This window comes from Ammospiza caudacuta, chromosome 9 (genome assembly GCF_027887145.1).
Source record: "Ammospiza caudacuta isolate bAmmCau1 chromosome 9, bAmmCau1.pri, whole genome shotgun sequence".
Classification (NCBI taxonomy): Eukaryota; Metazoa; Chordata; class Aves; order Passeriformes; family Passerellidae; genus Ammospiza; species Ammospiza caudacuta.
This window is the reverse complement of record NC_080601.1, coordinates 20,905,403-20,927,558: the sequence shown is the minus strand read 5'-3', so window position 1 is coordinate 20,927,558 and position 22,156 is coordinate 20,905,403. Positions and strand designations below refer to the sequence as shown.

Genomic DNA, 22,156 nt, shown 5'->3' with positions numbered 1-22,156 from the left:
AATTCCTTAGTTTCTCTAATGATGATCATTGCAGTGTGGTGGGATGAGAATAGAGGTAATTTTTGCTTCTTAGCAAGATAGACAAAATAAACTTTTGTCACTAAGGATGAAGGATGGGGAGACTGTCAGGGGGAAAGTTTATTCTTGTGACAGACTGGAGTATGTGAGATCGTGGATCCAGAATGGAAATCCAAGGTGAGAGGTTGTTCTTGAGCTGATGGGATGGACTGAGAGAACTAGAGGTGCTTCTTAAGAGGAAAATCTTTCCCTGCCAACAATAGGCAAAGCTTTCCCTGCCTGATATACCAAACTCTTCTCTCAGCATTAAAACCCTTCCAGAACTCTGGATCAACTCTGAGCATTCTGCTTCCTCTAATACCTAAACACCACTTTGTTCTTTCTGTGGTATTAAAATAATTTCACTATTGTTTAGGAAAACTGAACTAAAGGCAAAAGCCCATTTTACTGACCATACATCACTGACCATATAACATCCTTGCCACACTGTGATTTTGGAAGGAATGTGAAAAGGCTTTGTAAAGTTCTGCCACCAAATTCTATGAGAACCTGCAGACCACTGCATTTCACACAGCTAACTTCTAATTAATAAGTTATATAGTTAAGGAATGGTCCTAGCTAATTGTGTAGCATTACACATAGCGAGGGATTTTTCTGAGTGAAAAATGAATGAGCTGCCCTACAATAAGTAGTAGCCGGAAATTTGGACTGAAGCCCAAATTCAATAATAATTTATGTTTCATTAACTTCCCTGGAGTTTTAAGCTTTATTATCACTGCTACTGACTTTATTATTAAAAATAAAAGAGTCAGGCAAAATTATTTTAATATACATAGATATAATCCTAAAGGGAGTTGATAATTTATTTTACCATAGAACAAGAAGAATAGATACTACTCCGTGTGCTCTATATCCCCTTTTGTATATTTCCTGTGTATTTCCTACAACAAAATACCACCACAGATCACAATAGTTCCTTTGTGAAGATATCACTAATTCCATAAGAAAACATTATTTGGTTTCTTTTTCACATATAAGCTGTTATTAAAGGTATGTAACACTATTTATATCACAATTATTTTAGCAGGAAACTTAGATCTGCAGTTTAAAATCTTGAATGCACTGTTCTAACTATAAGGAGACTTTCTCCAAGTCCTGGATTGCAAAGCTTTGACTTAAGCTATTTAAGAAGGGAAGAAGAAAAGAAAAAAGAAAAAGAAAAAAGAAAAAAGACTCTACTTGGCAAGAGCTTTAATTAGCAGAAATTTCCACGCTAGGAATATTATTCTGCATGAGCAGAAATTGCATAGCTCTTGCCTCTAGATGCCTTAGAGATGCCATTGATTGGCCATATTCAGAACAGGGGAATTATGTGACCCAGTGCTAATTTGAATTCCTTTACCAAACACATTTTTATTTCATCATCTCAGCTGCATAAAAGAGTCAAAGTACCAGAGCTTTAAAGACTTTGAATTCCTGCTGTTCTGCAATAAAATAAGGCAAGAAATATTAGCCATCCCTGGTTGATTCTTCAATTCTTTCCCAACAATGTCAAAGTATCAGTGTCCTACAGGTTTTAGTGCAGGTTAAAGACTGATACAAAGTGTATGCCTGAATAGAAGTTTGGAGTGAGTTAAGGAGAGGGAGAACATTTTAATGGGACATTGGTCCAAAATAGCCCAGCTTGTTTCTACCTCCTGCTGCCTCTTCCTCCTTTTCACAGGACCTTGATTGTATAGAAACAGTACAGACAAAAACCACAAACAACAAAAGGTTCGCTCACACCCCCAGTGGAGGTCATGAGCATGCTACCATGGAGAAAAAAAAAAGCATCAAAGGGTAGTTTGGCTTACTTATAAGCAAAGATTAATTAATAGGAGGTTTGATACTTTAGCAATGTACATTTGGGCAAATTTGTATTTGCAAATTGTTTGTTTCACACATTCAAAGGGCACAGAGCAATGAGGCCTGGTGCTAATTTTAAAAATGAATCAAACCTTTCTTTGCTATGATCCAAAAACTACAAACTTGTGGTTCAGAGGCTTTCAATGGTATCTGCTCAGACTTGACACTCCAAGGTTAAGAGACAAAAGCACAAAAGAGTTGTGTTATACACAGCAACAGTAGCTTTTCCCAACAATTTTTCAATTATTGCTTTGTATAATCTCCAAGAAAAGTAACTGTCTTGGCTACTAGAGATAAAGGTTTTAAAAAGAAGGCGGAAATTTAAAATTCCCTTAAAATATACCCCTCTCCTTACAGGTTGTCTTTAAAACTGCTATTCATTACACCAGCATTTACACCCGCTGGATGACTATGATTCAGAACTACCTGTGTCACATGAAGAATAAGTGCAACACGCACCATTCACTTTGAAATCAACCCCCTCCGACCTAAGCCATGTAAATCCTTCAGAAATTCACACCAGTATTCTCCTCCTTCAAACCACACATAGAAACAGTCCAATGACGAAAGTTTACCCATGCACAGCCCCTTTAACCCCGACCATTTAAGTATCTGCTGGGAATTATCGGTGACCCTTGCTGCACTCCCGGCTAGCTCACACTGGCTCTTCCAGAGTACGGACCCACGGGGGCTTCTCTTTTCTCAGGGGTCCTTGAAATAAACACTATTCACAGCGTTGGCTTCACAAGACAGCACTGTCAGTTCTGCCAGCAAAGGGGAAACAGCAACGACTCTTACACTTTCGGCACGTATATCACACCCTTCCCGTGTCATGCTGCCGCTGCCCCTGCCTCCCACTCACCCTTCCGTGCCCTCACCGCCGGCCCGCCCTGATTGCTATCTATCGCTTCTATCTTTCAGAAATTATTGTCCATCCCCCCTGCCTCCCGGCCGGCGCAAGCAGCCAAGGTGCCGTCCTGCCGCAGCGCCCCATGCCGCAGCGGCGGCGGTGACATGTGTCTCTCATCAGCAGCTGGCCGCTAATTAATTTAGGTCCTTTTCCCGCTACGCTGTAAGGAGCGGGGAAGCCCCACGTCGGAGAAAGGCAGCGTCCCCTCCCGCAGCCCCCCGCACCCGGAGCGCTGGAGCTGCCCCCGCTCCGCCGCCCCCGGCCCGCAGCTCCTCGCCCCCGGGCCCGGGGATTGGCCCGGCGGAGGCGGCATCAGCGGCGGGGGGGGGCCGCCCCCACCCTCCCTCCTCCTCCCTGGTCCCGCCGCCCCCTCGCCCCGGTGCGGCAGGGCCAACCGGGAGACCCAGACGCAGGCAGCGACCCAGCCGCCTCCGCTCCGCGCCCGGCCAGCCGCCCGCAGCATCCCCCGATGGCCGCCCGCCTGACCTGCTGCCTCCTGCTGTGGGCCCTGGGCCATGGGGGCTGCCGCTCGCCTGAGGGGGAGGGCGCCGGCAGCCCGCCCGCCTGCCCCGTCCAGCCGCCGGCCGGCCCGGCCTCGTCCGCCCCCGGCCGCGACCCCCGGCGCGGCTCTCCGCCGCCCCCTGGGCTGGGCAGCATCGCTCAGGACATGGTAGCTGTCCACATGCTTAAGCTCTACGAGAAGTACAACCGGGAAGGGAGCCGGCCCGGCGACGGCAACACGGTCCGCAGCTTCAAAGCCAGGCCGGGTAAGACGGGCCGGGCGCGGGGGACACCGCCGGAGCCCCCTCGCTCCTCTTTCGCTTTAAAGTGACGGGTTTGCGTCGAGGTTGTCACTAACTGCGGGCGGTGTCGCTCTGGGTGAATGCTGGGGCTCCCTTGCTACCTGCAAGGACGGACAGGGTGTCGCCCCTCGCTTTGCGAGGCTTCCCACCTTCCCTGGCTCCCTTCCCTTCCCGGAGAGCACCTCCCCTGGGAAAGTCTCCGTTGCTGTGGATGCAAACCAGCGGCAAAAGAAGCGCCGTTCCCAGCGCACATCGCACTGGGCCGAAAGATCTGCTCAGAAATACTCGGAGCATAAGCCTCGTAGCGAGTGCTCCAGGCACTGGTCCTCTCCCCGGCTCCTCGGGCAGCCTCAGAAGTTCCTGCTAGGAAGAGTGCCGCCTACAGGACCGCCGAAAATTGCTCGGCATCTTAAATTCCTTGCGCTGCCTAAGCCTGACAAGACAGATACCTGACGTCGCTCTCCCCCGTTTTACTTGGCTTGATTATAAGGGTGGAGAAACATACGTATTGTTTCTCCTTCCTACACTTTCATTACTAGACTTTCATTATCCCAATATCACGTCAAATAATAAAAAGGATGTTTGCCTAGTTGATAGTCCATGCATTTGTTATCCTTTGCCAAGGAAACGCAAACTCTTTTCTGGAAAACATCTTCCTTCTTTGGTTGACACTTACAGACTGTAACTAAGATCTTAGTTCTTAAAATAAGAACTGCATGAGTTTCCAGAATCTAGCTGTTACTACTTTGTCAGAAGCATTCATTATTCTATTTAGACAAGTCAGATGGATTGAAACTCACAAAAGCAAATTTTGCATTAATCTATTTCTCCTCCACTTAAGTCTATTGCACATAGAGTACAATGCAGCATACAGTGGTTTAGGGAATGCTTACTATAATATTGCACAATAATTAATGTTCTCTTGTTCACCTCAACTTAATTTCTATCCTATGTCAACTGTAGTACCAAAAAGCAATCATATTCAAGAAGGCGGAAACTCCAGGGAAGAGTAAGCTGCTAATGAAAATGTCTAAAAATCAAAGAGTTATTATGTAAAGCAATTGCAGACACTTAGGAGAAAAATAAATTTTCATGCTCCAGATCATTATTAGTTGCTATAGTAGGGGTTAGGAAGGAGCTTCCACTGTGGATGGTTTTCCATGACCTCCTGTTAACACTTAAGTTTTTCTGTGAACTGAGCAGCTAATACTGGGTGTCACCCAAATAAGGCCCTGGACTACAAGAGGGATTTGGGGACAAGGCAATAATTGCACTATATTCTTTTTCTTAATTTTTCAAATAATCTGATGCACACACTACTTGCATCAAAGTAGTCTAAGCTGTAATTCTGTTTTAAAAAACTAAAATATCAGCATTTTCTACCCACAGGTAGACTGTGCTGACCAAATACAAATCAATATTATTTCGCTCATTTGTCTGATCGTGCAAGCAAGGCAGAAGCCCAAAGTTGCCTTCCCTTCTGAAACCCTGAGACAGTGGTGTTTGAAAAGTCTTTGTCCCAACAATGCTTGTGCTTCACAGCAGTAACTACAGAGCTGATGGTGCATTTTACTACTAAAAGAAATATTTAAAAATTCAACTGTACACAACCCAGGTAGAGAGAGCCAGTAGATAGACGTCTTCTTAGAAGCATATGCCTTCTGAAATGAACATGCAATAATAAAGCCTCGTGTTCTACAGGAAGTATTATAATTACTCTCTTCCTTGGCCTGAGAAATCATATATTAGCCTTGTGAAATTTCTGTGCTTCAAAGACTTGAATAAAATCTAAACCCTTAAGTTTTTTCATAGTATGAGCACCTATACATATGACTAGTGTTGCCTAAAAGCTTGCAAATAGGAGTCCTGTCCTGCCTGAACTGACAGAACCAAATAGGCTGTTATCACATCAGTGCAAGCTGTTCCACTTCACTGTACCAGGAGCAAAATATAGATGGTGTAGTTGGAAACTGCATTTGAACATTTGAACTTGAGCATTTGTACTCCAAAATTGCCTATGTGGATTTGATCATCCTAATCTACTGTTCTTTTAGTCCAAATCATGGCTCTATGCAGCCCTAACCGGGAGACAGCAACCACCAATTTAGTAAGGTGTAGCATTATTCATTTCCTTCTTTGTAATGAAACTGTTTTAAAGAAAGAATGTTCCAACAGGTGGCAGTTAAGAGTACTGCCTTTCTGTTGTTGCCAAAATTTCTGTGGCTCATCATCTGTAGTGCATCGAAAAACAAAACTAAATGTTTCTGGGAAGCCTGGCTGTTGCATTTGTTGGGTTTTGTTTGGTTTGGGATGGTTTTTTACTTCCTTCTGCCAGAGAATTTTCAGGTATGTCAAACAGGGCTGCCAAAGGGTTGGTCCACTTGGTTTAATTAAAGTTGCAAATTTACAGACTGTAATCCTTTGATGCACCACTAAGTAGTGGTGTGAGCTTGGGAGAACAGGAATCACTTCTTGGTTCTGCTACCACCTTCCTACATACTGTTGAGCTAGTGAAAAACAAAGGCAACTTTTCACAATGATAGACTATTAAGGCATCATCTTTTTATGTTGGGATGGGGTTATATTTTAACACACTAAGAGCAGTTTCTACTGTTTAAATAAACATGGTATGAGCAGTTATCAGTGTAAAATTGCTTGTCTTACTGTAAATGAGAGTAAACATGTAAGCTGAGCACAAACTGTTCAACTAGCTAAAAAGAAGCTGTTTCAAATGGAGTTTGAATTCTAAGAGTCAGCTCCTGTTCAATAGCATTTGTCACTAACTTCACGCAGATCTCAACACAAGCCTTAGAAACCAAGTGTGTTTTAGAGTGCTTTAAACAAAGCTCCTACACGATGTGTACTGGAAAGGAGGATTGCTCAGAGGAGTAATGACCCCCAAAATGTGTCACACTGCTTAATGCCAGGCCCCTTACGAAATGTCTCATGTGCACTACTTACAGATGATGAGCTGTTGCCCACAGAGTTGGGACCCAGACATCTTTCAGGAGTCTGCAGTCAGCTTTAGATTAGATAATCTTGAATATTAACTGTAAACCTGGTTTCTGCTAGTACTGGTTTCAGCAAGGTATTTCTCTGAGCCCTGCTGCAGGTGAATTTGACAGCTTCTCTGAGCCTTTGTTATGAATGAAATCAATCAAGGATTGCTTTTCTTGTCTGCCTAGAATGAAAGGCAGTCTGCAACTAAAAATCTCTGGGAAGAATTTTATCCCTCATGTGTACAAAAGATGCCCAATGTGTGGACACTCTCAATGCTATTGTAATATTGTTATTAAATAGCTAAGTTGTTTTCCTCCTCTTATTCACCATAGTTCTAAGCTGAAGTGGCAAGCTCACTATACTAAATTATTTGATGTAAGTGAAAAGCAAAATTTGTTAATTCACTTAAATGGAAATAAGATTTGACTGCCGTTTTTGGTCTCATATATACATCCATGTTTTCCTTGCTCTCTTACAGAATTCTTGGCCCAGAAGCCCTTGTACTGCTTCAATCTGACATCCATGCAGGATTCAGAAATGATCCTTGCTGCCACTTTTCACTTCTATGCTGACAAACACCCTCGGCACCGGGAGGTGTTTTGTAAACGGTCCAAGAACTCATCCTGCCGCCTCCTTCACCTGCCTCCACTCCTACGGCTCAACCTGATGTTCCAAAGCATTCACCAGAATTCTGCCTATGGACTGGTGAAAGGGAACATCACTGTGCTTCTTCAAAGGCGAGGGGCTTGGCACGCAAAGGACATTTCACACATTGTAAAAGAATCAAAACGAGTTGGAGAGCTCATTCTCTGTGCTGAGCTTGATTCTGGGGAGAAGCACCAGGGCTTCCCCGAGCAAGTTGCCAGCCATTTACCTTACATACTAGTTTATGCCAATGATCTTGCAATCTCTGAACCTAACAGTGTGGCAGGCACCCTACAGCGTTATGATCCATTCCCTCCCAATGACGGGGACCCAAATCTGTCCCCTAATGCTTCTACTGACACTCGAGTTAGGAGGGATACGTACCTCGCCAGCTCTATTCAGAACAATGAGTTGCCAGAAGTAGATTATAGCAACAATAAATACAACAAACATGACATATGGGAGAATGCCTACAGATCCTTGAAACCAAAAGCCTCACGCAAAGATCGAAGGAGAAAAGGGCAAGAAAATACAGAAACACTTAAAAAGTCTCAGGTGCTAAATTTTGATGAGAAAACGATGAAGAAAGCAAGGCGAAAACAATGGAATGAGCCAAGGATTTGTTCAAGAAGATACATGAAAGTTGACTTTGCTGATATTGGCTGGAATGAATGGATCATATCTCCCAAATCATTTGATGCTTACTACTGTTCAGGTGCATGTGAATTTCCAATGCCCAAGGTAGTATGCCTTTTTATTCTTGTTAGCTTGTAAACAGTAGGCCTACTGCTCTGCTTATCCAAGTACTTCTTTAATTGGAATTTCCTTTAGATTTTTACCTTTTTTCGTTGTGTTTTGTTGCCTTGACCTGAAGAATTTAAACAATATTTTTTCCATCAACTTAACCATCAGAGTACAAAAAGATTGCCACTTCCCTTCAAATGCAATCTGAAGAGTAGGAAAAAACCTTCAGGTTCATCTTATCATTTCTCATCTTACATCTTGAAACCATAGCATAAAGACTTTTGTAGCTTATGAAAATATGGTTATACACACTAAATCATCCAAATACTTTATCGTAGTGACAGAAGTATGAAATATTATATGCTAATATTAAAACAAGCTACTCTATCAGCATATTTCTGGATTCCACTTGTAACACTTCAAAAGAAAAATAAAGAGTAGTTACACTGAAGTATTTTTAACTTTAGGAAACTGCTTGTCATTTTTGAAAACAATAATACTGTTTAAGATTATATTTGTGTATCTAAATTCTAAAAATGTTAGATAATCCTTCCGGAACAAAAATGTTGATTTACCTTATGTCTCTAGAAGTGCCACAAAATTGGCTCTAGCACTCTAAAGTAAGCGTACTGAATTCCTCCTATAGAAGCAGTGTGAAATTTGCCAGTGGAGAGGTAAACATTTCTCTCACTCCCACTCTGCTCTATGGCAAGAAGTAGAAAGGCTGGTAATCCTATGCTGGACAAGAACTTTTAGGATTTTATAAGGCTTTCAAGTAAAGGTAGAGGGGATGATCTGAAGTGCTGCATAACCTGCATATTTAGAAACTGTAATTATTTTGCAATTCTGCCTACAAATGGCCTGATTATTTGTTCGACTGACATTTTTGTATGTGGTCATTTGGCACATAAACAAAGAATAGTGATGTACAGCACAGAATTTCAAGGCTCTGAGACAGGAATCTGCCCTACTTTACATCCAGGGAGATTGATGTATGTTTGTGTTGAAACAAGTAGTCTAATTCCAGGAAGAGTAGATATGTAGGCTAGTTTTAAGTCCAGGAAGAGTGGAAATCCAGATTTCATGGTAGGGTGTACAAATCAGACCACGTGTTCTTGTATAGCTGGCCAATGATGAGCCAGGTGTATATAAATCAACACATGATCTGGCAAAAATTAAAGCTTGCACAGACTCACATACAACTTTACTTTGTTGTTGTAACACAAATTGATCATGCAACAAAATCACCACTTAACTTACCCAGAACAAAAGACAGTCTGGGAATATGGGTCCTTTGCCATAGACTCACAGTCTAATCCACTATTCACACACAACAACATAAACCCAAGAAATAAAAAATCCCCAACCAAACAACAACTCCACCCTTCAAAAAAGATGCATTTAGCACGTCTGGCTTCTTGTGAGCAAAACGGCATTACACAAAAGTTGGTAGGGCCAAAAGAGAAAGGATCCGTTTCTAGCTTGAATAGTTAAATAAGCTTATATTGCTCCCTAACTTAATATCTTATCTAGAAATATAAGCAATTACTTGATATATTATAATTATTTCCTTTCACTAATATCTTGGTGCCCAAAAACCGAAATAAGGAAAAAAAAACAACTAAAAAAAAACCCCAAAACATCCACCCCCCCCAAAACAAAACCAAACACAAACACCAGAGAAACTAAATCGTTCACATTCATTGATTGAGTTTGCTTTGAAAGAGGTCTACTACTTGTTAGCTTTGTATTTTAAACAGAGGAAAAAAAGAAGCAGATTGAAAGCTGTAGCTTTTTTTAACAACTGTTTCAAAAGGAAGAAAGAGAGGATGCCAGCATGGATGAAGATTCAGTTCAGAGCATGAGAATTGCTCTATATTACTGAGGAAAACATTTGTTCTTTCACATATGCTGTAAGTCAGGAGAGTACCAAAGGCCTGATTAAAGCTATTCATAAAGACTTGGTCTGCACAGTCAACCTATGATGGACAACAGACATCTTATTTCCAAAGTACCCTTTTAGAACTGTGGAGATAGAATTACATACCTGGCATGTTGGGTATCATCACATTGTAGGTTTAATTTTTTTTTCTTTAGTATCAGTACATCATTGTGCAGATCCACTTTAATAATTGCAAGTCTTGATTTAGATATATACTCAACAGCTAGGTACAAATAGGTACAAATCTTCTCATAGTAAGTTCATTTACTATTCCCTGAACTGTGAGGAGGGGCACTAGGTTATATGTATGGCTGGCTGCAGTGCTGCAGTCACCAAATAAATTCCAGTCCTGCATGTCATAGAACCTGGTGTGTTGTATATAACTTAGCAGCCATCATTTAAAACATTAGCACTTCCTCAGTGTCATTATTACTGGGCATTCAACTAATTATTTCAAGCTTTCTACTTTAGCACATGGGGACAAAATTAAATGTGAAGCCTAGCCCATGATCACTGAGCACTGATGCCAGGTTTCCAGAAGGGCTGGAAAAATTCAGAGCCTGGCTGGATGTGGGGTGGGTGTGCTGTCTGGCTCTGCTGTGGATTTAGGGCTCAGGCAGCCAGAGTCCATACAGAGTACTGCTCTATCATAAGCATTTTCCTTTCTAAGCACTTTTCTGCATAGCATATCCACATTCAGGCATTTAAAACATAATTAGTGTTGTTGTCTTGGGAAACAGCTGCTCAGTCTAGATAGACTGTGTTCACATGTCTTTGTTCCTTGAAGATATTAGAGGCTGCACCGTGGGAGAAGATCCTTGTAGGATCTTCTTCAGGTTCATAGCCAGGAATCCTCTAAGTCAGTAACTGGCCATGAGGGCAGTGGTGGCTATAATGGGGACAATAAATGCTGTTTCAGTAGCACATTGTGATCTGTGGCAGTTTTAAATAACAACATAAAATAACACAGGTGCTAGGAACAGTTCAGGAGGTTTTTAATAAAGGCTAAATTAAGAACTTAATTTTAGAAGCTCTGATTCTTTGAATTTCTATACTCTGCAGTTGCTTAAACACTCAAATCTCCTGTTTCTCTCTTGCAGTCCGCATATGCTGACATGACCAACATGTGTAGAAACTGATTTCTACTTCACACAGCAGCTGAGACCACCTCACTGCTGCTTGTCTGTGGACAGCTTTGAAATCTAAAGATGAAGGAGAGCAAGAGAGGGCAAGCTGTTGCTAATTATGCTAACATGCTAATTACAGAAAGGCGCTGTGCAGGATTGGTCACTTGTTGGGACTTGGCCATAGGGACACTGTCTTGAAGGGTCAAGGACAGATTTCATAGTTACTCCTTATAATGACTTCATTAAGGAAGATCTGAACGCCTTTGATTTGCTGATATATTACACTTAATGCAAATGTTTCAAAACTGAATTATCCTAAAAACACCTCCTTTGTTCTATCCATGGTCTGCATAATTTTTCATGTTGAAATGGAAAACCATGGTTTTTGTGGCTATAACCCCAAACAGGTTATAGATGTAAAGCTGCTGTGAATCCTCACTTCATATTTTTCCCAGCCTCCCAGCCTTTTTCCTTTTAAAAAAGCCTGGTGATGAAGGCAGAGGGACACAAAGACCACAGATATTAACTATTTGTCGTGCAATTATGATCAGAAAGGCCCTGTCAGGGGGCTTGATTATTCTGTACTCTCGCCTGTGTACACTACTTCTGGAGTGCTCTGCTCTTTGAAAAGAGAGTGATCACTCCAGGAAAAAGTAACTAATTTCAGGTTAGCATACATGAGAAAAAATTCTATTGGAACATAGGGATAGTTATTTTGGAAATACTTACTGTAGCAAATTTTCTAAGTCAGACAAGAGGTTAAGAAAACAAAATATAGCATCTAGCAACTGAGAACCATGCCCCAGTTTAGGCTTCTTCTTCTGCATGTCTGCCTCCAGCATGTAGCAGGTACATTCAGAGACATTTTTCTTCAGACCTCTGGCTGCTGGCTGTGCCACCAGTGCCCTCCTCTGGTATTTATGAAGGTAGCCTAAGGAACACCAAATATCTGTTGGATACATCCAGCTCAGGAAAGCTGGAAGTGTGAGGGACTGGCTCATGGCCCTGTAACTCAAACAATGAGGTATGTGCTTTATTGAGAAACAAAAAACTGCATAATTGTTGTGATTTTCCAAGTTCACATAGGAAACTGATTGCTTAAACCAAGTCCACCTAGGAAAGTAACTGCTTATAAGTGAAGATGTAACTGTTTCCTTCTCTGTTCTAGATTGTCCGGCCATCAAATCATGCTACAATTCAGAGCATCGTAAAAGCCGTAGGAATCATTCCTGGCATCCCAGAACCCTGCTGTGTTCCTGACAAAATGAGCTCACTCAGTGTCCTGTTCTTAGATGAGAACAAAAATGTTGTTTTAAAGGTGTATCCCAATATGTCAGTTGAAACTTGTGCCTGCCGATAAGTTCGTACAAACACACCTTTAGCGAGGCCTACAAATCCTGCCTGACTGCTCTGGGAAGTTGTAAAGGAGAAATGAATCCACTTGTGTTGATGAAGCAATGAAAGTCTCCAATTCCTCTACAGAAAGCACACGGAAAGACTAAAACAATGCACGTGTTTGCCTTGAAGGATGGTGTACTGTCATCATTTGTCTTTCATATCCATCTTCCAGGAATTCAGTACTTCAGATACCTTCCTAACCCACCTAGCCAAGATACCTGGTGTTTAGAAAGAAATTTAAGTGTAAAGTTTTCCATAATCAAAGGACTAAAATATGTTTTTATATGTTATTTTCTGACTATTTTATCTCTTCAGTTAACCAAGAAGATGGGAAGTGAACTTGCAAAGGCAGGCTTATTTTAGAATATCACTTTTGTACACAAATCAAAAGTTTTTGCCTAAAATACTCATACTCTTAATATGCATATTTATACTGAGAAATGCTGTAATAAAGGGCTTAAAATGTACATTTTCTTCAGGATGCAAGTATAGTTCACTGCATAAGTTTTCATATAAACATTGTGTTAATATAGTCATTTTTGGTTATCCTTCCTTAATATATAATTTGTTCTACAAAAGACATGTAATATCCTACAATTTTGGTTTGCTGGATAATTTCAGGTTGTTAAACATATTGTCTGAATAACACATACAGTATAGTAATATGTTGAAATACTAAAATAAAATAACCAAGATTTATATTTTTGTAAATTATTCTTTATATCCTCTAGATTGTTTCATGCTTTTAACAAAAGCTAATAAATTAAAGGTACAGTAGTATCTAAACATATTTGATTGTTTTTCTATAAACGCACTCTCCTACATTCTGTTAATTAGATGGAAATTTGTAAATACATGTTAAGCTTGTCATAATGCACTTCAATAGATTAAAGACAGAAGGAAATACCGCAATCATCCAGACCGACCTCCTGCATAGCACAGATCAAAGAACCTTGCTCAGCAGCTTCTGCACCATGCATTATGGAACTTCTGTTTCAAGCTTGGGAATATCTTTGAAAAACATGCATAATTTTGGCTTTAAAGATTTCATGTGATAGAATATCTCTACTGGACTACAAGTAGTTGTTCCAAAAGTTAGTGCTCTTTGTTCATATGCAGTGGCTTAATCCTAGACTGAATTTGATGAGCTTGAGCTTCAATTCAATGGATCTTACTGTAACCTATTTCATTAGATCCCTTTTATCTATTATCCAAAATACTTTCACTGTGTATTTTTAGTATAGAGAGTAGGGTCAAGTTACATTTTGGCTAAGATTTAAATAGATTGATTTCTTATTCTAAGCCTTAAAACAATTTCTCACAGCTCTCTTCTGAACTCCTTCCAGAACTTTCATTAACTTTCTTTTCAAACAATGAACATCAAAATGGGAAACATTTGGCAGTGATTCCATCGGAAGTCTTTATAGAAATAAAGTCTCTGCATCCCTCTAACTCCTACACAATCCCCTGTTGATACATTTATGGTGGCCTTTTAACTACAGCAGTCTTTTAAGACCTGGTGTTCCCATGGTGGTGTCTGTCAATCCTCTGAGTGTTCTAGGACACACTTGCCACATACTTCATTTTCACTCACCTGCATAAGATAGCATAAAGAGACCAGGAGTGGAAGTAAGGGAGCACAAATTATGATATGGAGTGCTTCCTCCTCAAGAAACACTCTAACCTTAGGCACTACCTTCTTCTAGTAGGAGCTGCTTTTTTTAAGGGGAGGATACTAAACACACCTCTGATGAACAAATACCTGGAAGGCTCCTATCCTACTAAGGTTCTGGGTATCTTCTGCCACCAGTTTTCTGTGCTCAGGTGGTGCAGTTTCTCAGACAACAGGTGTGTAAATGTGGTACTTCCTGCTAACATACGTAAAAGCAAGATTCAGCATGCATGGGAGGCTTTGCAAGGTTACTCTGATAGCAGTTCTTGCTGATTCTTCCTAGGAAGCTCTGACTAAGAAGTACAAATGGTGCCCTGTAGTGACTGCCAGTTATGCCTAAAAAAAGATCACTGATCAAGTTTGCAGTTCTTCTCCCAAAGTACTTTTTTACTTTGTAAATTACTACAGTAATTTACACTAGAACTGCTGGGAAAAAACCTTTGTATAGTGTCGCTTTTAGAGATCTCCCTTAAAAAATTTACAATCTTGTGGTTTTATAAATCATGAGAAACACAACTACAATTAATAGAGTAATGCTAACATATAAAGAAAAATTCAAAAGTTGTCAGGAAGTCATCATTCCTACAGAAAAGCCATAAGCATAACATTTTTCAAAGTATCTTAAATCCATGTTATTTCTGCTCTCTATGAAAATCTACCTTTTTATGTAGCTCTAGTCTTGCTCCCATTCATCACTATGAAAATCCTGACATATTAACTTAGTGTGCTTATATTCTCATCTGTAGCATTTTGTTTTCCTTAAGGAATACTTGCTATATCTTGAATTAGTCCTTGGATGAAAACATTATTTCCAAGATGTGCTGATGCAAGCTATTATGGCAAGAGATGCCACACTGTGATCTAAGGTCAATAGGACATAAGGAAAAATGCTACTGCTGCACTCAGAAGGACACTACAAAGCTCCAAGAGGTTAAGACTGCATTAAAAGTTCTGTTTGCAAAACTATATATTATACCTGTAAGTGTGATTGTTCTCAAAATATACCCTTGCTACATAAGTCATACACATCTCCTATTAGTAAAGGTTATTTCATTTGGAGTTTAGCTGTACTGGTCAATTCTCAATGAAGCAAAAAGGCTTTCAACCACTTTTAGTGGTTTAAGTTACTCCTTTCTGGATCTTTGGAACTTGGATGTCCAATCTTCCTCTGGAAAGAGAAACTTTGCATTTAAAATGGCACAAATGCAGACAGCTGCTGCCAGAGGATGCTGATGTCTTGGTTCCTACAGATCTTTTTATTTCTTTGAACATCCTATGAACCATTCTGCTCAATGCTTAAGTTTATAGAGAAAGTTACTAGTGGTAAACACAGGTCAAGATAATTCCACTGACTAGCCCTAAAAGAAAATGGTATGAGTAAAGAGAAATAAAACATTAAAAGAGCTGATACTAGCCAGCAAAGTGTTAAAACCCATTTTTTTTAAAACAAATCCAATTTAATTCTTTCAGGCCACTGTTTGATTTCCAGAGGTAACAGCAACAGCTACAATGTACCTAGTTTTTGTGCAGTATTCAATTCACTTGCCAAGGCTGCATAATTCAAATAAACCACCAGACAATATTAATGTGTTTGTGTATCACATTAATTTAAAAATGTCTCACTGCCAAACCTCAAAGAACAGCTTCAAAAGGTATTTCCACTGAGTTAAACTGTTCATTGTAAAGTTTCTGCAAAGCTGACACTTGGCCTGACAGTATTTGACACCTTTTTGTATGAACTTAGAGTCTGTATATAGCAACCCCCAAAGTATTTGCAGGAGGAGAGAGGTGTTTATACAGATCATTTGATCTAGCTGCACTCTATGTAATTAAAATTAATTTTAAAGTAGACAGATACAGAACTTCAGGTACCTAGTCACAAGGAATGGAGGGGCTCCTACTGAGTGTAAGACTGCACCCTTGAAAGTCACAACCCTTAAAAATTGTGTGGCTGTATTGGATTTGTGATGCAGTTTGAGCACCCAGCATGATGCTATGTAATGGCAGCCAGTGAAAGCTTTGGAAAGATACACACTGGAGCAGTGAACCACATAAACAAAGGATATGTGATTTCTGCCACTAGAAAACTAAATATAGCCCTAGGTTTCACCTTGTCAAGAAGACCTTCAGATTCTGAAAGAGAAACAAAAGAGAAAGAAATGAAACGGGGAGAGAAAATGTCTTTCGTTACTGAAAAGAACAATCTGTTTATCAAAAGGAAAACTGAGAAGTAACTTGGTTACACTGTGCAAGCGCTTTGAAAGGGGAAAATGTCAGTGCTATGGGACTCCTTAAACCAGCCAGAAAGTTACAAGAATTCCTAACTAGAAGGTAAAGTCAGGCACAATGAAATTATGAACATGGCATGAAGGGGTTTTTAGCTGTAGGTGATAATATTTTAGCTACAAAAATTGAAGAAATTTTTGATCCTTTGGCATGTTCAGGTAAAGTCTGTTGGCACTTTAGAAGTTATGTTTATCCAAACACAAGCAATTTAACTGTGTATATGGGTAGGAAACACAAAGGCCCTGAGAAAATATAAGTCTTGTTATGCAAGAGACCAGGATCAATGCCAAATAATCCTTTTTGACTTTGTCATAGGTACATAATTAACAAGGATCTTGGATCCAAGTTATCACTTGAACAGACAATAAGGAAGCATTGCAGAAGTCTCAGATCACTTTTAATGCTGTGAATCCACTGCTAAAAAACAAGAGAAATGGCCAAAAAAGGTAAAATATGACCACATGTTTACAATGAGATTTTTATTGATGTAAAAGCTCAATATTCTTCAGATTTTTTGGCATGTCTACAGTATGAATTGAGTAGTTCTTAGAAAAAATGATGCATTATTAGCATAGAAAAAGCAATTACATATCATTAGATTAAATCATAATACATTGATTAAGATAAATAAACCTGGTTTTTCTTCTACATCATGAGAAATTCATTTGCCTTGGCCTGTTATTCTCATGCACACTATATCTTCTTCAGAGATAACCTTCTCTATCTTCAAAAGGACTTTTTACTTTCCATGTGGTCTTGGAAAGCCTAGTTCTGTCTTCATTTTGAGGTTGCTAAAAAATGACTGGTTGTTCTTGGACTGAATTGACCATCATGAATCTATGAATTATATTACATAAGATACTATAAAAACAAGCCTAAATTCCCATACACCAAAAGAATGAAAATGGACAAGCCTTCAAACAACATGAAGCAAACTTGACACAAAACAGATATTTCACTGTGTACAAACAATAGCCCTTGGCTGATAAACGGAAAGAAGTTTTAAGGTTGTTTGTAATCTCATGAGATCATGTCTTGCAGAATCACAGGTCTCCATCAAACTAAGGGCCATTTTCCAATCATATGTGAAGAGATTGTATGAATTATTTGTGAGATATTATTTGCTAATAGCATGATTTTTTTCTGTGTTTGTATTTTCTAGTCTTGCTGAAAACAGTGTAAACTTCTGCGTCCCTAAGAAAGCTTCTCTCTGTGTTGGCAAGGAAATGATAGAAGAATGTAATTAAGCAAAGATGACCCTAAAGTGAAATGTGGATTCTTTACAATATACAATGTCCTTCCCACCAGCCACATGTGTTTGTCAGATGTTTACAGAATCTTCATTAACTAAGAGCTGTGCTAGATAACAGAAGCTGAAGCATGGCATCAATGACTCTGATAAGGACAAGTGTATGACCAATCTGCTTGACAACTGACAAGAGGCTGGGGTTTGAAGCAGACTGCAAAAAGAACACCAGAAAGTGATTTGCAAAGGGCATTCCAGTTGTTTGCCTTACATCTTCTTTCCTCTGTCAGTATTGAAACAAGACTGGCAATCAGCTAAAATATCCTTGTCCTCTTGTCTCTCCACCAGAAAGTAAATGTAGAAGAAATGTGTTGTTTTGGAGTATTAGCTGCGCTGTCTGTTTTCAACATCATTGCTTGTTTGACAAGAGGCAAGCCTGTGGAAGACTGGGACAGGCTTTCAGGTATGGGAAAGTCTGATGCACACTTTCATCCTGGGGAAGCAGAAGATGAGACCCATTTCAACTTTAAATCTTTCTTGGAGAATATGAAGATGGATTTACTGAGGAGTTTGAATTTGTCAAGAGTCCCCTCACAAGTAAAGACCAAAGAAGAACCACCACAGTTCATGATTGATTTATACAACAGATATGCTGCAGACAAGTCCTCCATCCCTGCATCCAATATTGTAAGGAGCTTCAGTACTGAAGGTAGGAAAAGTCCTCAATATGTGGACTACAGTTTTTAATGAAGTAAATTAATAGTAAATAGTCAGATTCTTTTAAAATTCAGAAGAAACTGAGTTCCTAACTTCCACAGATTCTTTAGAAATTAAACATTAAAATTTTGTATTGTATTCTTACTATATAGTTTCTTTCAATCTTTAAAAAAAAAGTAACCTTTAGTTTTCTTCTTTGATATTTTCACTGTACAATATTCTCTTCTCAAATGCTTGAGCTAAGAGGATGCACCAAATAACAAGGTTTACATGAAGCATGTTTCTCAATCGTAGATATTTCAAACTGAATTTTTATGTTAGCATGCAAACTTTTGATCACCTATAATTGAGACTGGTGCTAGAGAGCTTTTCTTTCTGGTAGGCTCTGTACATATTTAAAAACCACGGCAACCAGCTGGGAAATTTGTTGCTGGATCCAAACAAGGACCAGCACTGCTCCTCCAAAATTCTGGGTTAGACAGAGATTTATATGGAAATGGTTAGTCATGCTTATATCAACAAAAAAAATTCAAGATCCCTTTCTATCTAACATTAAATAAACTTTTAAAAGATCCATCAGGCAGTAAAAAAGTTAGAAGTCAGTGCAATCCTTGTTACAAAATGAAGCAGGGAGAAATGAAGTTTCTGTTTATATGAAAAATAGACATACAGAGGTAACAGCACTACGGAGAACTCCAAATTCCCAAATTAGTGTCCCTAGTCCTGAAATAGAAAGAAAACTCAACAATAGGACCTAGATGATAGTTTCCATATCTCACTCTCCCCTCTGACAACTTTACAGGGTAAATGATCTGAAGAAATGGCAGCAACAACCAATTAAAATTGCCCTAAAACCCAGTCATGCTTAAGCAGTTAGTTTACATTGAGCATTAAATAGACATCAGGGATGACTTTTAAATACTACCAGTCTGATCTTCCAGCCAAATATCTGCCCCTCCCAAGGCAGACTTGCTGGTACTGCACATAGATTTGCAGACAACAAACAAACGTGAACAAATTCACACAAACTCAGGGAGTCCAGCCTGGACTAGGTCTGCGATCTGGGCATGAAAGGCTGTTTATCACCAAGACCCAGTTCAGATAGAGACTGGAGCTTCAATTCAGGACTTTCAAAAACTTTTCTATTTACCCAAACTCCCAGTCTAAGCTGCTTTCATACTTTTCTGAAGACAACAATAAAAGCCTTAGCACAGCCAGTTCTTAAAGACACTTATACATGTATATTAGAGCAAAAGAGTAGGAAATCATTGGGGTTTTTTACAAATTCTTTGTGTAAAAAAGATCTTTAGCAAATTGCTAAATCTGAAAACTCTGCACTTACCTTATTTATGTACTTAATACTGCCCGCCATCATACACAGTTTGTTCTAGGCAGCCTCTTGATGCTTCCCTCCACACACTCACCTGGCTACGCAATCATAGTAAAATACTACCAACACCAGGGACTTCCATTTCCTCTTTTTACTCTCTGCCCTTGAAACTTGGCCAGAAGACAGAATTTTTCTTTTTTTTTAAATGCTGTGTTATATGGTATAATGGTCTCTTTTTTTTATCCCCAAAATATATCCTGAGTCTTTTAAAATCAATTACTTGGACAGTCAGAAGCACTGTAACCACATTTTATTCTCCTATTGCAGATGTTGTTTCTTTAGATTCACCAGAAGAAAATCCATTTCAGAAACACATTTTGTTCTTCAACATCTCTATTCCACAATATGAGGAAATCACCAGAGCTGAACTGAGAATTTATATCTCCTGTCACAGGGAAGTTGGGTCTCTCTCTAGGCTGGAAGGCAACATGGTAATTTATGACATTCTAGATGATGGCCACTGGGAAAACCCAGAAAGTACCAAATCTTCCCTTGTCTCCCACAATATCCAGGAATGTGGTTGGAAGATGTTCGAAGTGTCCAGTGCTGTGAAAAGATGGGTCAGGGCAGACAGACTGGAGACTAAAAATAAGCTAGAGGTTGTTATAGAGACTAAATCTCTGAGTGGTTTTACTTGTGGGAAGCTGGATGTCAGTGTTACCCCTGACGCCAAAAACCTGCCCCTGTTAATCGTGTTCTCCAATGACCGCAGCAATGGGACAAAGGAGACCAAAGTGGAGCTCCGTGAGATGATTGCTCACGAACAGGAAAGCGTGCTCAAGAAACTAGGGAAGAACAACACCTCATCTGAAGAGGAACAGCAGGGAGAGGAAAAGGCCATCACTGCATCCCACCTACATTCCTCCAGAAGCAAGAGAAGTGTTGGAGCCAACCACTGCAGGAGAACTTCCCTCCATGTGAACTTTGAAGAGATTGGCTGGGATTCCTGGATCATTGCACCAAAAGATTATGAGGCTTTCGAGTGTAAAGGAGGCTGCTTCTTCCCTCTGACAGATAACGTCACCCCAACTAAACATGCTATTGTCCAAACCCTGGTGCATCTCCAAAATCCCAAAAAAGCCTCGAAGGCCTGTTGTGTTCCAACCAAACTGGATTCAATCTCCATTCTTTATAAAGATGATGCTGGCGTGCCCACTTTGATATATAACTATGAAGGGATGAAAGTGGCAGAATGTGGCTGCAGGTAGTATACGAGGCTGAATCTCTAAAAATAGGAACATGCCCTTTTTCTGTCCTGTGTAAATCTGTACAATAGTGATGCTAATGAAGACCATTACAAACAAGGTTTGGAGCAGGGTATGGGGCTGGCTGTTGTTGCTGCTTGTTTTAAGGGAAAATTGGCATTTAAAGAATGGCAATCTTTGTAAATAGCCTGCATTATATATCATGGCAAAGTGAATACTGGATTAAAATGTTGTGAGATTCAATGAACTATGCATTATCTGGTGACAGTGATACAATGTCAATGCCTTATTTCAAACTTTCTGTTTAATCAACTGTATTTAGGTCACAAACTAGAGGACTTTCAGTGGGAGTTTAGAATGTCCTGCAAATGTTTAACAGCTCTCAAAATCTAATTCTCTCAGTCATCTCTGACTTTTTCAGCTTCAGTACAACTCAGTAAATGGAATGTTGTCTGCATGATAAAGTCAGGAATCTAAATCCAGGAAGCCTTTTCTCATATCAGTAATCTCAGAGGCTTTTACAGGCAAATTATTTGTTCCTGTAAGTGAAGATTTGCAGTATTCAAAACAGAAGAGACTCTCACTTATTTCATTCCCAAGTTTCCTTCTGTGGGTAGCAGGTGCCTTAGTCTCAGCTTTCTTATCCTCAATGGCCCTATTTTTACCCCTTTATGGCACACACTTGAATGATAAGAAGTGCAGCCTTCCGCTTCCAAGACACTGTTTCCTAGGAGGAGCAGCTGCCCTTATCGCCGCACAAAGATAAGGAGGCACTTTGACCTACTGCATATTCTTAGTATTTCTTTGCAAGAACATGCAGTCAAATGATGTCCAGCCTTAGAAGCTGTATCCTAAGAGCAGTGGGGGTTGCCAGAGCTCAGCACTTTTGAAAAGCTCAGCTTAGGCTGCTTATTTAGAGGCTTAAATTTGTTGTTCAGAGTCTGGCATGAAGTTCTGATTTTGTAAAAATTTCTTCCTAGGATAAACTCTATTTTGCATACAAAATTCTCTCACCCCTTAGAAGTCTGGGAAAAATGGAAAACTTCTATCTATCTATGTCCTATTACATTGCTGTATGAGAAATATACTATCATACTATCATTCTTCTGACTTCAGTTTTATTTTCACTAAACAAGGACACCATCTTT

General features: G+C 39.8%; 2 protein-coding genes across 2 annotated transcripts; both read left to right on the top strand.

Moving 5' to 3' along the window:
- The first annotated feature begins 3,302 nt into the window (after positions 1 to 3,302).
- GDF10 (growth differentiation factor 10) lies at positions 3,303 to 12,454 on the top strand. The gene is made up of 3 exons (XM_058810765.1): positions 3,303 to 3,600; positions 7,115 to 8,022; positions 12,263 to 12,454. The coding sequence occupies exons 1-3, from the start codon at positions 3,303 to 3,305 to the stop codon at positions 12,452 to 12,454; spliced, it is 1,398 nt and encodes a 465-aa protein (XP_058666748.1).
- Positions 12,455 to 18,062: 5,608 nt separating this feature from the next.
- Positions 18,063 to 21,053, top strand: GDF2 (growth differentiation factor 2). Its single transcript, XM_058810836.1, has 2 exons — positions 18,063 to 18,405; positions 20,071 to 21,053. The coding sequence occupies exons 1-2, from the start codon at positions 18,063 to 18,065 to the stop codon at positions 21,009 to 21,011; spliced, it is 1,284 nt and encodes a 427-aa protein (XP_058666819.1). The 3' UTR covers positions 21,012 to 21,053.
- Positions 21,054 to 22,156: the final 1,103 nt, after the last annotated feature.

Bases quoted from the DNA above. Each gene is read 5' to 3' on its own strand.
- GDF10 (XM_058810765.1), top strand. From the start codon at position 3,303: ATGGCCGCCCGCCTGACCTGCTGCCTCCTGCTGTGGGCCCTGGGCCAT. The intron at 3,601-7,114 runs GTAAGACGGGCC...GCTCTCTTACAG, and splicing joins CAGCTTCAAAGCCAGGCCGG to AATTCTTGGCCCAGAAGCCC. The intron at 8,023-12,262 runs GTAGTATGCCTT...TCTCTGTTCTAG, and splicing joins GTGAATTTCCAATGCCCAAG to ATTGTCCGGCCATCAAATCA.
- GDF2 (XM_058810836.1), top strand. From the start codon at position 18,063: ATGTGTTGTTTTGGAGTATTAGCTGCGCTGTCTGTTTTCAACATCATT. The intron at 18,406-20,070 runs GTAGGAAAAGTC...CTCCTATTGCAG, and splicing joins AAGGAGCTTCAGTACTGAAG to ATGTTGTTTCTTTAGATTCA.